A 15,108-nucleotide genomic window follows, 5' to 3' on the forward strand; every position below is an offset into this window, starting at 1 on the left:
TTATTTATTTATATATGCCTGTAATTTTTACCTAGCTCGCAGAAAACGTTGCCACTGTTTATCTAATGTTCAAGGTCTTTAGACGAATGCTAAAACAACGTTGTGATGGTGTTGAAGTTTGGCGAAGATTAGGGCGGAATTTCGGGAATTAGGTCCACTTTCGGAGACAAAACATCAAACTTCTCATTTCGAAAAGAAAAACAGAATTTTAGCTAATTTTCAGAATTTCAGAATTCACGAAAAATAAAATTCCGGAAGTTTTGACAAAGCCCAGGCCTTGAATTTTAAAGACTTTTCAGTGATGGGATTTAGGTTTTCGTTTAACCCTTTAAGTGCCAATGTCGAGTTTATTGGACATGCCCAGTTTGAGTTAGAAATCATCATTTTTGGTCTAACTCGTAGGAATTGGATTGGGCTTCATGGTCAAGCAAAAAAAAGAAAAATCAGAAGTGAGTCATTCCAGCGAGAAAGCAGTCAAAAAAATACAAAAATTTAACAAAAATCCACTTTTTAAAGATTTTGACCGTTTTTTACCATTTTACGTCAAAGACTGATCTAAAAACTTCCAAATTTGGCCCTGCTTTACTTGATTCTGTCCTCTAGTGAATTAATTTGTAGTTTTACTACTGGGAACCTTTCCATCATTCAGGCAGGTTTTCTTTAAAAACTTAGAAAAAAGGACCGTGGCACTTACTCTTGTCTCCCGAAGAAACTTTAACAAATGAACACGTAAAATAAGAACCAATACTAACCAATACTAACAAAAAGAAAAATTTTAACAAGTTTAAGGTCTATATACACTGTAATATTGAATTATTCGAATGTAATTAACAATTAGCGAGGGGACGTCTATTCGGGAGACAAAAGTAGATTTTTAAAGTGTTTTTATTTTCAAATGTACAAAAAAATCCTTCATTGACCGAAAAACAATTGAAATTTTCTTGGACCAATTTTTTCACTTCTTTAAAGGGCTCGACAGTGAACGTGAGAACTCTGTCTGAGGTTGGGACGAGATCGAGTTTTTACAATCTTATATTTGATCATTTGATTTGGTTGGTCGTTAACCAGTAATAAAACAGTTTTGTTACTTTAAAAAAAAATGACCAATTATTAAATCATCTTACAAAAACTCTCATCTGCTGAGGTTTGCCAATGAATATTGTACAGTATAAATCAATCCATCATTATTTCCAGTACTACTTGAACGTTGTCAAGATATTTGTATTCAAATTTTCTTAGAAATCATCAGGAAGTCACTATGGCAAAACATTTACTTCCACTGCTCGTTCTTCTGTTCCTGGAAGCGATGCTATGTAACGGTGGAGATGTTTTTGGAAATGAAATTGACCAAAGTCTAAAGAAAAGAGTTATCCGAGGTAAATAATAAAGGCCGGTCTCTACTTGCGCGCGCTGCGATCGCACTTTTTGGCTTAAATCCTTTTTGCTTGGAAAAAAGATTACGTCATAAAAATGTAGCACGCGCTCGAAAAAAAAAATGAACACATTTCAACTTTTTTCAACTGCTCAGATCGTCAGATCGTTGCTTCATTTTTTTTTACCAATAGCGTGGAAGTTTTGCTCGAAAAAGTGCGATCGAAGCGCGCGCAAGTGGATACCGACCTTAAAACCACCTTGCTCTTGGGGCCAAAAATCTCTGATCATAGATGGGGTGTATTATCGAAGGGATTTTAACCTGGGTCTAGATATCCAATGATTGCAATAGCCTCTAGCCATTCAGATTTTTAATTCAAATTTAATGAAATGTGAAAGATCGCTTATATAAAACTTTATTGATAAAATTTCGTTTATAAACAATGCACTATATGATACTATATGAAAGAATTTTAGAAGGCACGTACAGTCTATCCATTTCTATGAACGGAATGCTATTGGACTATAATTTGAATAGTTTGAAATTCCAAAATGGACTTTTCCAGGAAAAACCGTATACCCCCTGTTAAGGATGTCCATTTTAAGTTCCAAGATCCTTTCCTTTCCCTGGATTTCTACACTTTCTCTTGGTCGGTCTCTTTAGTTGCTAGGTACCAAGCAAAGAGGCGTCAAGTACCCATTATGAGTCTTTGGTATAACACTCGCCGGTTCGGGGTCGAACCCACAACCTTGAGCTGGAAAACATGCGTTTTTATAAGCATTGGACTTATAAGCAAAGCAAAGCTTAGATATATGGCAAATATTTAAGAATATTCTAAGAATTACCTTGAGACTGCGAAAAATGTATCTTCCTGGTTTTAGTTGTTTTTGGCTGAGGTTTTACGGATTTTTCGAAATTTCTCTAAAATTTTGTTTAGAATAGAATCATCCATCAAGGAATTCTCAGTCTTGTCAATTTCTTGATCTAAGCATTGCTGAGCCAGTTTATGGATTTTTGAATGTTTAATATTAAAAAAGAACATGTACTCTATCTTCATGCTCGGACCCCTCACTCACTTTCTTTTTCCTTTGTTCCCAAATTTCTATTTTTTTTTTTCTGTTCACAGGCCAAGGTGGTTTTGAGGTCATTGGTGTCTTCCCTTTCAATGAAATCAACAAAAGAAGCGAAGTTGATCTTCAAAATGGTGTTATGCTTGCTGAAGCAATGAGATTCGCTATCCAACAAGTCAACAAGCTTGATATACTCCACGGTTATAAATTCAATTTGACCAGTATGTTCAATTGTCTAACCGAATTTTGTGTCCGGGAAAAAATTCGTGATACTTTCTTAACAAAAACTCAATTTCTAATTGGCCCTTACTCGTCCGAGACTTCTTATTATGGCTCTATTCTTACTGATACTTTCCAACTGCCGTCAATCAGTTACAGCGCTACATACAGTGATTTCGGACGTTACGGGCTTATGCAACGATACATGTACCGGACAGTTCCCTCGGACGATTATCGTATTTTGGCCGCTTTACAATTTATCCGACAATCCAACTGGACGTACGTTGGCGTCATTAGTTCCCATGGTTACGATGGAGAACGTGACGCTATTCTGTTTATACGGAAACTTTCAAAATATGGTGCTTGTTTGTCAAGCCAAAGAAAAATTCCGAGATATGAAGACACTGAAAAACATTACGAGAATATTATCGAAGAAATGCTCTCAGAAACCAGGTTAAGTGTTCTTGTTTTATTTACAACCAATAAAGATACAAGAAACATTTTCCGAGTCTTAAAAGCGAAAAAATTAGAATCTAGATTCACAATACTGTGTATGTATGGCTGTACTAACTACTTGGATGTCGTAAATGGAAACCAGGATATATCAAACGGTACTTTGAGTATGTATATCCACAATACTGAAGTTGAAGAATTCAAGTCCTGGTTTTTACGCTTGAAACCTGAAAACCATCCTTTCGGAGATCTGTACTTTAACACATTTTGGGAAAACGTATTTCACTGTCATGTTAATGAATCAGAAAATGTTAAATTGTATGACAAAAAATGCACCATGAATGAGCAACTGGATGTCGGTCAAGGATACTACACGTCTACCCCTGTCCATACTGTTCTCGATGCAGTTTATGGTATGGCTTTGGCAACCAAAAATTTCATTGAAAACACATGTAACGAATTTGAATATCGAAAATTGGAGCTCAACAAAAACGTATCCATTGGAACAGCAAAACGAATTTGTTATATCGGGTATGTATTGCCATAGTCCGTATAAAAAACCCTGGAAGCCTTCCATTGTTTCTTACTTGAGCTTGCGTTGAGAAATTAGTTTGTTTTGCTCAATTTTTGATCATGTGATTAAATCTTAAACCAATCCCAAGGGGAGTACTTGGTAACGTGATCAAAAACTGAGTAAACGGATTTTCATCTAATTTCATCTAAAAGATAATAACAAAGGAAAAAGCTAACAAAAAGTTAAAACAAAAAGCTTCCAGACCAGTGTTTTTTATAAGGACTATGCTATTGCAAAAGTTCAGTTATTCATCAAATAAATAATCTAAGCGATCTGTGGTACATATAACATTGAAAGGAAAGGGGTGGTCATTAAGTAGCTAAAAGTACAATCATGGTCGAATTATTTGAGAAAAAGGGAAATTCACCGGGAAGTTTTGAAACCACAATCGATTTGTAAGTGCTCTAAAGTAGCTTGGAAGGCTTAGAGTTTTAACATGAGACTTTAGAGGGGGGGCGTACCAGTTTGTCGGTGTGTCGGTATTGACCTTTTTTTGCGTCGGTATTTCGGTGATTAACAAAAAATATGTCGGTATTTCGGTGTTTGAGATGCTTTTCGGTGACGGAAAATGTTAAATTTTCAATCGGTGATACGGTAATTTTTCTCGAAACGTCAAAGAAACGGTGTTAAAATCAAGGGTTATTTCTCAGAAATCCCTCCTATGTGATATGTCATATTAGAATTAATTTTGAAAAAAAACATGATAATAAGCAAAATCTTGGAAATACTATTCATCTTTTGTCGACAGCTTGAAAAAAATGTCGGTGTCGGTATTTCGTAAAAAATGTGTCGGTATTGCGGTAATTTTGTGAAAAACTGTCGGTATTTCGGTGTCCAGGACCCTCGTACGCCCCCCACTTTAGACTTAGGACCTTAGGATCTGAGGATCCAAAAGTTCAAAAATGGTCCAATAAGGCTCATGATATAGCCTGGAAGTCTTTAAAACCGAGCCAAATTGAAATATGCGATTAAATTTAGGAGATAGCCCAAAATCAACTTTCTTGCCCGAACTCCAAATTTCGAAAAACGAGGAAATAAGCTTAATTCTCAATAGATTTCGACCATGATTGTAGACTAACTAAAAAAGACTCAAATTCATCATAAAGAATCTTTTTTATTTTTTATTTTCAAAGAGCTCAAAGAATCCACAAGAATAGCAAGCATGTCAGAGATGAACTCCTCAAATTGGTTTACAAAGATGGCACCCTCCGTATCTCTGACCCAGGTAACCCTAACGACGGCAGCCGAAAATCAACCATTCAGTATGATATCAGTCGCTATAGTTACGACAAAACAACAGGGCAGAGTAACATTGAACCAGTTTGGACATGGAAAGTACAAAGAGATGAAAATACAACGTCAGCCGAAGTTGAGAAGAAATTTTTAGCAAAATCTGAATGGTTTATGAGGCGCCATTCTGCTCAAAATGTTGGTGTTTGTAGTATGCCGTGCGGAATTGGTCAATATATGGAACATGATCAAAACTACGTTAGAAATAAATGTTGTTGGACTTGCCGTAAATGTCCCACAGATCACATTGTTGTCAACAACACTTGTATCGAATGTAAAAATACGGAATTTCCGGATGAGCAGCATACCCGGTGTTTATCTTTACCGATCAAAGCCATCACTTGGGGATCGAACGTGATTTCAATCATTTTTGTCCTGTTTTCAGTGGTAGGACTATTCCTAACCATCTGTGTGGCCCTGATATTCTCGAAAAACAATGATAATAGAATTGTCAGAGCATCTGGCCGTGATCTCTGCTACACAATTATGTTTGGTATATGTATGATTTTTGTATGTCCGTTCCTCTTCCTTACTGAAACTAATAAAGCTTCTTGTATCATACGTGGCGCTTTACCCGGCTTCGCATTTCTGACGTGTTACGCTCCTTTGTTTTTAAAAACAAACCGTATCTATCGGATCTTTTTCAGCGCACGTGTTTCCGTATCTCGACCATCATTGGTTAGTTCCCAGTCTCAGTTCGCAGCTTTGTTCGGTGTTTTAGCTGTCCAGATTATCTTGAGTATCGTTTGGTTCACGTCACAGATTCCTATCCCCGAATCGCAGGTTTCAAAGTCCGGAAATTACGTCACCATTCATTGTAGCTCTGATGCCAATCCAGTTCTCATGATCCTGAACCTCTCATTAAGTGTCTTGTTTATGATTTGCTGCACCGTATTAGCCTTCAAGACGCGTCGTTTCCCGAAGAATTACAACGAGGCTAAATACATCGGTCTCACTTTGTATATAACCTGCGTCGTATGGTCACTTTTCCTACCAATCTTCTTCCTAACGCGTTCGGTCGATTATGATTTCCTTCGTGAATACCTAATGTGTATCGTATGTATTTTGATCGGTTTTGTCACGCTTTTCGGAATGTTTGGACCAAAGATCATTATGATATATCATGCGCCGCCACAGGGATCGAGCCAAGGAAGCCTCCCGACATGGTATATAACAAATTCAAGAGACGAAACAGAACATGACCGTGAAAATACCGCTTTCACAACCATAACACCTGAGCGATCTTAATGATATCACATATCACCATAAGATGGGGCTTGGTGTAAAGACAATGAAACAATGACACTAATCATTATTCCCTTGGCAACATTTTGTGTACGTCCATTTAACATTACCATGTGGTCGTTGAGTTGATGTGTTATGCAGGCAGGGATAGCTCTGAGTATTCTGTAAAACATTTTCAAGCGTTACAGTGGCATGTCCAAAGTAAAAGTGAAGCAGTTCCATTCACTTTCGGATTATCAAACATAACCGTGAAAGAAGCGCCTTAAAATGTAGATCAACTTGATAGCTGTATGAAGTTTATGACGTCATAAACATCACGTAACATTACATAATAAAACTCAAAATATATTAGTTATGAATAAAGTACATAAATTACCCGAAAAATTAGAAAATGGCAAGGCCAAGACCTGTGAAAGAAACTCAAAATTGGTCGTAAACTAAAAGTCATATAAACATCAAATTCTGACCAGATTATTATAGATATATTGCGTCGTTATGCATAAGATTCCCTTTCCTGCACTAAGATTCCTTTGCCACTTTTCTACCGCAAGAAAACAAGAACTCCGGGTAGTTGAAAAATGAGCTTGCTTCAGAAATTAGGCTGTTTCGTAAGGGAACAGAAGACTTTCCGTACCTTTATAAGAAAACCCACTCCAATCTCATGCTAGCCCGGGGTCACTTATAGCTTTTTGATAGACTGGATGGCGCTAATAAGTTACTTCACTGGACTCAGCGCCATCCAAAATCATCAGAGAGCAAAGTTCAGTCGGAAGCAGACTTGTCTAATCTCATGCCGGCTATCCCAGGAAAAATAGCGGAAAAATTCCGGAAAAGTTAAGAGAATCTTAGTGCGGGAAAGGGATTCTTATGCAAAACGGTGGAACATGTGGGGGCGGGAACGTTATTGTGAGGAATAATTTATTTACATGAGTTTGAAATGAGAATATATGTATATTTTATCTTTTAATTATTACCATTTGTGAATTCATCAAATCAACCTTCTTCAACCCTCTATTCTGACTTTTAGAAAATGGAACTTCTCCAAAAATTTAGTAAATACAGATAAGATTCGTGTTGTTTTCCAGTTTAGTTTTTTTTGAGAAATTTCAGTGGTAAACTTAGCCTGGAAACCTTGTGACGAAAATATTGACTTTCATGACCTAAGGGCTAGACTCGAGACTCCTGGATGGGAAATGAAGCCACTCAAGTGGCCCATCCGCCCCAGAGAAATCTCAGCAAAACAATTTTTGTCCCCATTACGTAACTTTGCGTAACTTTACAATGAAAAAGTTTTCAGCAACTGTTTCTCACTGTTGATGAATTTTTTGAAACATTTTTTGTTTCAGAAATCGATTTGTATATGTTTTCTTTCCTTCATTTGAGGTGGGGCCACCACTAGCAACTTTTTCAAAGTAAAACTTTTTGCGTGTTGCAAATGTTTTTATTTGATGAAAATTATTCAAGTAAATTAACTGTGCCATTTTATAACTTCGCGATAGGAGTGTGTAGGTGTAACCTGACTCTCTCTGCAGTATCTATAGCGTTTATCTAATTATCATAAACAATTATGAACTCCTGAAAATTTATTCAGGAAACAAAAGAGAAATCAAAAAAAAAAGAAACAAAAAAAACATTTTATTTTTCTAGAACACACGGTGTGAAAAATAACTTAGATTCATCGTACAAATTTGCCATGGAAACGAGACAAGAAAATATCACAAGACAACTCCAGAGAATAAAAGACTCGAAGAGCCTATAATATAAATTGTAGAAAAATTAAAAATATATATTCAGATACATTTGATTCAACCAGCTTATTGCAAAAAAAAGCATAACAATTTATCATTGAAATATAATGTGGTGATTTTTTTTATGGACGGAAAATAAATACCTGGAAGAAAGATTTTGAAGCACTTAAAAGGCAAAGGAATAAACGGAAAAAAAGCAAAGTCATTCCTAACTTTAAAGAAAAGAAGATAGAGTATCCTTGAAATTGAAAGGAAAAACGATTCGTGTAAATATCTTGTAATTTATCTCCAATTCCAACTAAGATGCCAATTACTCCTGAAGACTTTATCTGTTATCTAAGTATTCTTAGCGATGAGATTAATCTTAAAGTTGGAATCCCACAACACTTCAAGGGCGGAATCATCACAGGTACATCAGCTACAGTGGGCGGCTTTTGTGGCGGACCTTTGGGAGTCTTAATGGGCGGTGCTTTCGGAGGAACGTTAGCTGCAATCAGTTGTAAGGACCAACAAAAATATGTTAAAGATGTTTTACTAACATTGAAACGAGATGAAAGATATTGTATTTATGAATATTTCAAGACAAACTTACTGGAACACGAATTTGGAAAATGTAAGAGTTATTCCGAATTGAGCTCTCGATTAGAACGAGATTTGGATTTGAAACATGACGTCATTCGAGTTTTAAAAGAGTTTGTTGTTGGTCAATGGAAAGTGCAGATCATCGATGAACGTTTGGGAAATCATAAATAAACAAATCAAAGTGTGTCTCAATACAGGGCCATTCCATTTTATATCCATACAGAAGGATTAAGCTTTTCCTTGGGCTAATCTGAAGAAGAATTTCCAGGGGGGTCTAACAAAAGTTTTTTTTCTTCTAACGGTTAAAACATTATTTTAAAAGTTCCAGGGATAAAAAATGGTTTTAGTTTACCCTATCTCAATTTTAAGGTACGAAAAAGAATTTTTCTAAGGAATTTTCTGTAAATTTTGCCATTTTCCAGGGGGTATATTCACCACCACCCCTGTATGGATTTTAAATGGAACAACCCAATTTACAGCGGAAACACAAAACGGCTGTAAAATTTGATAGACTACGACGACTATTCCACTTCCGAATACCGCTATATTAGTTGAATTATATCATAAGTTACAGTATGATAAGTAATAGATGATTCAATCAAGATCAGAGCTTTCATAAGATGCTCTCGATTCTAAAAATGAAACTTGAAGTCTATCACGATTTAAATTTTGATATTTTCTTACACCCCTTCTCAATCTCACCAGTCCAGTAAGATTTTTTAAAACAACTGACCAAAACTCGATGGGGATTGATATTTTTTATGGCTGGGAACTTAAATTCCATTGTTTTCGAGTCACAAAACTCAGTGGGGATAGAAAAAAAAGCACAATATTTTGCAGTGAGGATTCGCTCTTCTGATTATTTTCTTCAGAGATAAAAGTTAAAAGTATACTTTTCTATCGGACAATATTTTGGTCAATTTTTCAGGGGTCCCAGTGGGTCTGTGAGAAGGGGGTGCAGTTTTCTTGTACACATTTCAAAAGATACAGCATTTTTCTGTCTCCAATTCAGATTTGTTTGAGACCGACTTTAAGTAATCTGTTTGACATTTATGGAACGACCCCCTGATAACCTGGAGTCTTTCCCATAAACATGTTTTTATTGACTGTTTCTTTTACTAACTGGAATTGAATATTGATAAGAGTCAACTTGCTACTTTTTTCTGGACAAACTGAAACCAAGGAAATAAAAGCACGGAGGGCTAGAAGTTAATCTCTTAGACAGGATTTGAAGCCATTGAATCCTACCAAAGTTGCGCGGCCTAGTGGATTTCACACAACTTACGGATTAAAAGTAAAATTTACCGCCAGATTTTCTAAAATGTACCACTCGAAAACAAAGAAATCGCTAGATTCAATCTATCATAAAAAATACGGTGCACATTTTAAAGGCTTCACTTTTTCCTGCCTGAGAAAGGTTAAAGATTCGCTTCTTGTCCTTTGGGCTTCTATTTCATTAACTACAATTATGGTATTTGATGACGAATATACAGTAAAAAGTTTTTGTTTCAATATCATCAATATCACCAGCATCATACTGGAATTGAAATAATTGAACAAAAAACTAAAATGAAAGATTTTATGTCTACGAAGCATTCTGGTTACACGCTTTTATATAAGAACGCCCAAAATCTTGAAGCCTTCAAATGTAACTTTTCGATTTTAGGCCTAAATTTGTACTTAAAATTGTTCTTATTTTTCAACATTTTGTAAGTATTTTTGTGCAATTTCTTAAGAAATTGGGTGTTTTAGAGTCCGCAGTCTTAAAATGTTCTTAACTTGTTCTTAATATTTTGGTCATCGAAGCCTTATGTTCGTATAATCATATCATACCTAGACTCATACTAAAATGAGAGCTTAAGAAGCATGGTGTACCGACTTCAACGTTGGTAAATCAAAGGCTAGACTATAATAATTAAACTTGAGCTTTCCTAGTAAATTTAAAACCCTTGTAAATAGAAATTTTACATTATCTAACCTAGAGACTTTATATCATAGATTATAACTTTCCATTTCTGCTAAAGCAGGTAACATTTCTTCCCACCCTCCATTTCATAACCATACAACAGGGGGGGGGGGTAGACGAACATTTCCAAGGGGGCCAAAGAAACGTTTCTCATTTTTCCAGGGTGTTAAACATAACTTTTAAGAATTCCAGGGGGTAAAAGATTGATTTTAGTTTGTCCACCCTCACTTTACGGCAAGAAAAGAGAATTTTTTCCAAGGATCCTTTTGCAATTTTTCCATTTTGCAGACATTTCCAAGAAATTTGTTTTGACTTGAAAAGGTTGGCCCACCCCCTGTATGGAAATTTTATGGAACAGCCCAATGTACCCTGGACATTAAACCAAACCGTAGAGTTCAGAGTACCTTAATCTAATTAATTTTCGCCTGGGTATTCGTACACTCTTTAATTTTCGGGTATATTTGAGTGTTTTTTTTATGAAAAAATAGGTAAAAGGTAAATAAGACAAAAAAAAGCAAAAAAAACAAAAAATTTACTAGCTCCCATACTAGCATACTAGCTAGATCTTGCGTGCCAGAGGTCTATTTAACCTAATTAAAAAAGTCATTTCTTAAAAAGAGTGGTAAGATGAGATTTCTACACATTTATTACAATTACAAATTCGCGTACGATTGATTTTTTTGCGCAGCCTATTAGTGCACGAAAATTAATGTGATTAATGTATATAGAAATTAACGACGCTATTATCATTTAGTGAGCGCATGGCATTAAATTAATATTTTAAAAAATTGAAATCATATGTACATATTAAACACGCAATTCTATTTACATTATCATTAAACAATATTGTAAAATTGAAATAGAAAAACTGGCATTACGGACAGTTTAAAAGGTTTTGTTTTTGAATAAGAGTAATATCGTTTGATTACTCGTCAATTTTAATTCACAAGCTTTTTCCCATTGGATTGACACGAATGTAGAGCAAGATTGGTCAAAAAGAGGAAAAAATGAACATTTTTTGCTTATATCAGCATAAAATAACAATAAGCAGACACTGTCCTGATATGAAATATGTGTCTGATATGAAATATGTGTCTGATATGAAACGGGAACACTTAGGTAAAAACAAAACCTTCAAAGTAAAGCCAATTATAAATCGTTAGCTCTGATTTTTAACTAAGATGCATCATTTACAAGTGTCTTACCCAGAATGCTTTTAAATTATATCTTAATAAATGAATCACAGATATCTTATATAAAACACTAGAGAGAGCTACTCTGTCCATAATAATAAACTCAGAGCAAACAAGTGAAAATAAAGTAATTTTGTGAAATATAAATCCAATATTCAAAATATAAAAGAAAAATACCTTGGACTTTAGAAATCCCTGATTCAATACTTTTTTTTACGTTTTTGTTTTTGCAGATTCGTCTTCTTCACCAAACGTCTGTGTCATAACATTACGTAATTTTGCTGCTCGAACCGTCGCTTCTTCAGGAGGTTCTCTCTGTTGTGAAAGAAACGAAATGGCTGTGCTGTTACTGTTACCGTATAACTTCGAATAAACGCTTCTCCTGAAAACCAAAAAAATCAATAAAACGCACGGGCCGTTTAATTCGAAGTAATACAGAGTAATACGGTATATTTAGACCATGTTCAGACGTTACGGTTCCGTTCCGAAACGAAAGGAATCAGTTCCGAAACGAAAGGAATCGGTTCTGAAACAAGTATGAACGTCAAAATTCGAAACGTCGAAAAAGAAGACAAAGCAAACTATATCGAAAAGATTTCGCTCCACTTTTTTCATCGGAACGGAACTGCTCCGTTTTCTTACTTCGAAGCGGTCCGAAACCAATATGAACACACTCTATCCGTAACCAAAATCATACCGGAGCGAAACGGAACAGTAACGTGTAAGGTCTTAAACCCGCACTGTGCACAGAACCAGCGGGGTCTGGACAGCGCTATACATTCCTACTTGAAAAATGAGATATCCCTATTTCGTAAGTACTCTTAGGTTCCAAATAAACGGGAGTGGGGGGATTTTCGAGATTTTAATAAGCGGTGGGGGGGGGGACCTAATTGCCAGGGGGGGTTGGAAATTGTACTTCTGAAAACCCAAAATAAGGTTTTAGAGCAAAATAAGGGACCTTCTCTTTGAAAGCTGAAAACATTCTTAAAAATTAATAAACGGGGGGGGGAGGTGGTCCTAATAAGGGCCGGAGGTTGAAAGATTTTCAAAAAAAATTAACAAGCGGGGGACCCGTTTATTTGGAACCTAAGAGTAGTGAGACCCATTCCCCGATGGGGAGGTCTCTCATAATCATCACAAAAAAAGAAGAAGATATACACAAATTTCTTATTAGCAGATCATGAAAAAATATTCACGTTACAGCGTGGAGTAAAGCTCTGATTGGCTGAAAATTGTACACATAAACATTCCTTTTTCGAAATGTTCAAAGTATGACGTAATCTTTTCATGTCTCATCCAATCAAGCTTCAATCGACGTTTTTTCGTGACTTATATGAATCTGCTGATAGGAAATTCGTGTATTTTCATACGGAAAACGTGTAAAAAATTGAAGAATCCAACTTACGTGATCAGGCGGTCTTAATAATTCACTGAGCATTCGAACTTCTTTAGGATTCGATAACAATGCACCAGAACGTCTGAAAATGCAAGATTAATAAAAATTTGAAAATAAACTTTTTCCAGATAATATTGTGTACAGAGGCGTTTTAAAGGACGAAATTTTGGCGGAAAGTAAATTTGGCGGAATACACCTATTTCCTATTAGCAGATTCATGCAAAAGTCACGAAAAAACGTCGAGTAAACAAACTTTTGATTGGCGGAGGCATGCAAAGATTACCTCATACTCAGGACATTTGGAAAAATATGCTTGTATATGCAATATTTCAGCCAATCAGAGACTTTCTCGACGTTTTTCGTGACTTTTTTACATGAATCCGCTAATAGGAAATACGTGTATTAAGTTCACAACAAAATTTATTGTTGCGCCATTCACCAAATTAAATTTCCGCCAAAATTAATTTTTCATAATATTCACAAAATCCTAATATTTAGTTACGATTTTTGGTAAAAAATATCCTGCATCTAGCCGCCCACCCAACCCCCTCCAAAATTTCTTTATTTGGTCATCCACAAAATCAAATTCCCGCCAAAGTTTCTTCCTTTAAGGTATATCATTGTTTTGAAAACTAACTTAGGACATGCAGATTTTTAGTCACTTAGATGACCATTCACCCCAAACAAGCATTATTCAAGACCATTTAGAACTCTACTAGATCAAGCAACTGATCAAAATTCAATTACAACAGATGGTCTTTGCAATAGTGCTTTGTTGAGAAAATGATTTTCTCATAAAATTTCCTAGTTTTTTTGGTGATATGGTTATCGGTGAGAAGTATTTTGCGGTTCTGATCAACTTTTTCAGCTTTCTAGGCGATTTTATATCCTAGATACCAAAAATATCCCAAAAAAGTTTAAAAAGGTATCACATAATGAAGGCTCATTTAAAATTGGAGAAAGTCTTATGTAACATTTTTTCAGGAAAATTCTAGTGAATTCATCAGCATGATCTAGAAGGAAAAAAGATAGAGATTTTCTTACATTTTGTACTTCAACACATCCAGTGCACGTTTTTGTGAAAACTTTCTTCGCTCACAAGCATTTTTTATAAGTTGCCTGTGAAATAGAATAATAAAATGATTCGATTTAGTGCAAAAATACATTCAAGCCGGTTGTTTAATGTCCTACAGTATGCTATCCACACCTCTGTCTCACAGCCCAGACCCCGGTAGAAGTTTTCCACTTACGTGTCAAACTCGTGTCGATCATCATCCCATTTTCGTTTGGCTGCTTCAATGATATCTTCATATGTTTCACTGTCTGGTGTTTATTTGTCAATGCAATAGAATAGTCAAGGAAAGACTGTTTCTCACTGTGGTAGCTTTATTTTGGTGACCCTACTGAGCTTTAGTATAGGCCCTAGAGGCAGTTTCTTAATCCTCGTCAACCAAAATTCTTTGATTGGAGTGTTTTTGAAAGTGGTACCCTAATGGCAGCACTACTCTATAGCGGTGTAAATACATCGACAGCATCACTAGATCAACTTTTTCTCGAATATCTTTGATTCCCAAATTCTAAGGCTTTCTTACCTACCTACTAGCTAAAAACTGGACACTTTTAATTATCGGAGAAGTCTCACACGCCTCGACCTTTACCGTATATACCCTGGACCAATTTTCTCAATCCCGGCAAAGCAAAATCTTTGACCGTAGTTTTTTGAAAAAAGGTATCTAATGGCGGCACTACTCAATAGTGTGTAAATGCATCGAAAGCGCTAGATCTACTTTCCCTTGAAAACTTTTGATGATGTAGCGCCGTTAGACGTTAATTTTAACAGTGCAAAGGCTTCTTTACGGGTACCAATTCAAAAAGAATTTCGATCAAAGATGGCAGATATAGCTTGATCCAGGGATATATAAAGGTCGGTGGCCTGATGGCAGACTGCCTGATGGAGTGCATTGGATCTGCCATGGAGATAAAGTTAGATGATATAAGTG

At 35.8% G+C, this 15,108-nt stretch overlaps 2 protein-coding genes across 2 annotated transcripts; one reads left to right on the forward strand and one right to left on the reverse strand.

Annotated features, from left to right (window-relative positions):
- Positions 1 to 2,217: 2,217 nt before the first annotated feature.
- Positions 2,218 to 15,082, reverse strand: LOC136806761 (uncharacterized). The gene is made up of 6 exons (XM_067063345.1): positions 14,947 to 15,082; positions 14,359 to 14,431; positions 14,153 to 14,227; positions 13,118 to 13,190; positions 11,890 to 12,027; positions 2,218 to 2,293 (listed from the first exon to the last, which is right to left on the reverse strand). The coding sequence occupies exons 1-5, from the start codon at positions 15,080 to 15,082 to the stop codon at positions 11,926 to 11,928; spliced, it is 459 nt and encodes a 152-aa protein (XP_066919446.1). The 3' UTR covers positions 2,218 to 2,293; positions 11,890 to 11,925.
- On the forward strand, positions 2,493 to 6,592 carry LOC136806737 (metabotropic glutamate receptor 3-like). Its single transcript, XM_067063325.1, has 2 exons — positions 2,493 to 3,645; positions 4,822 to 6,592. Exons 1-2 carry the CDS (start codon positions 2,582 to 2,584, stop codon positions 6,224 to 6,226), a joined length of 2,469 nt encoding a protein of 822 aa, XP_066919426.1. The 5' UTR covers positions 2,493 to 2,581; the 3' UTR covers positions 6,227 to 6,592.
- Positions 15,083 to 15,108: the final 26 nt, after the last annotated feature.

This window comes from Clytia hemisphaerica, unplaced genomic scaffold (genome assembly GCF_902728285.1).
Source record: "Clytia hemisphaerica strain Z4C2 unplaced genomic scaffold, Clytia hemisphaerica genome assembly, whole genome shotgun sequence".
Taxonomy (NCBI): Eukaryota; Metazoa; Cnidaria; class Hydrozoa; order Leptothecata; family Clytiidae; genus Clytia; species Clytia hemisphaerica.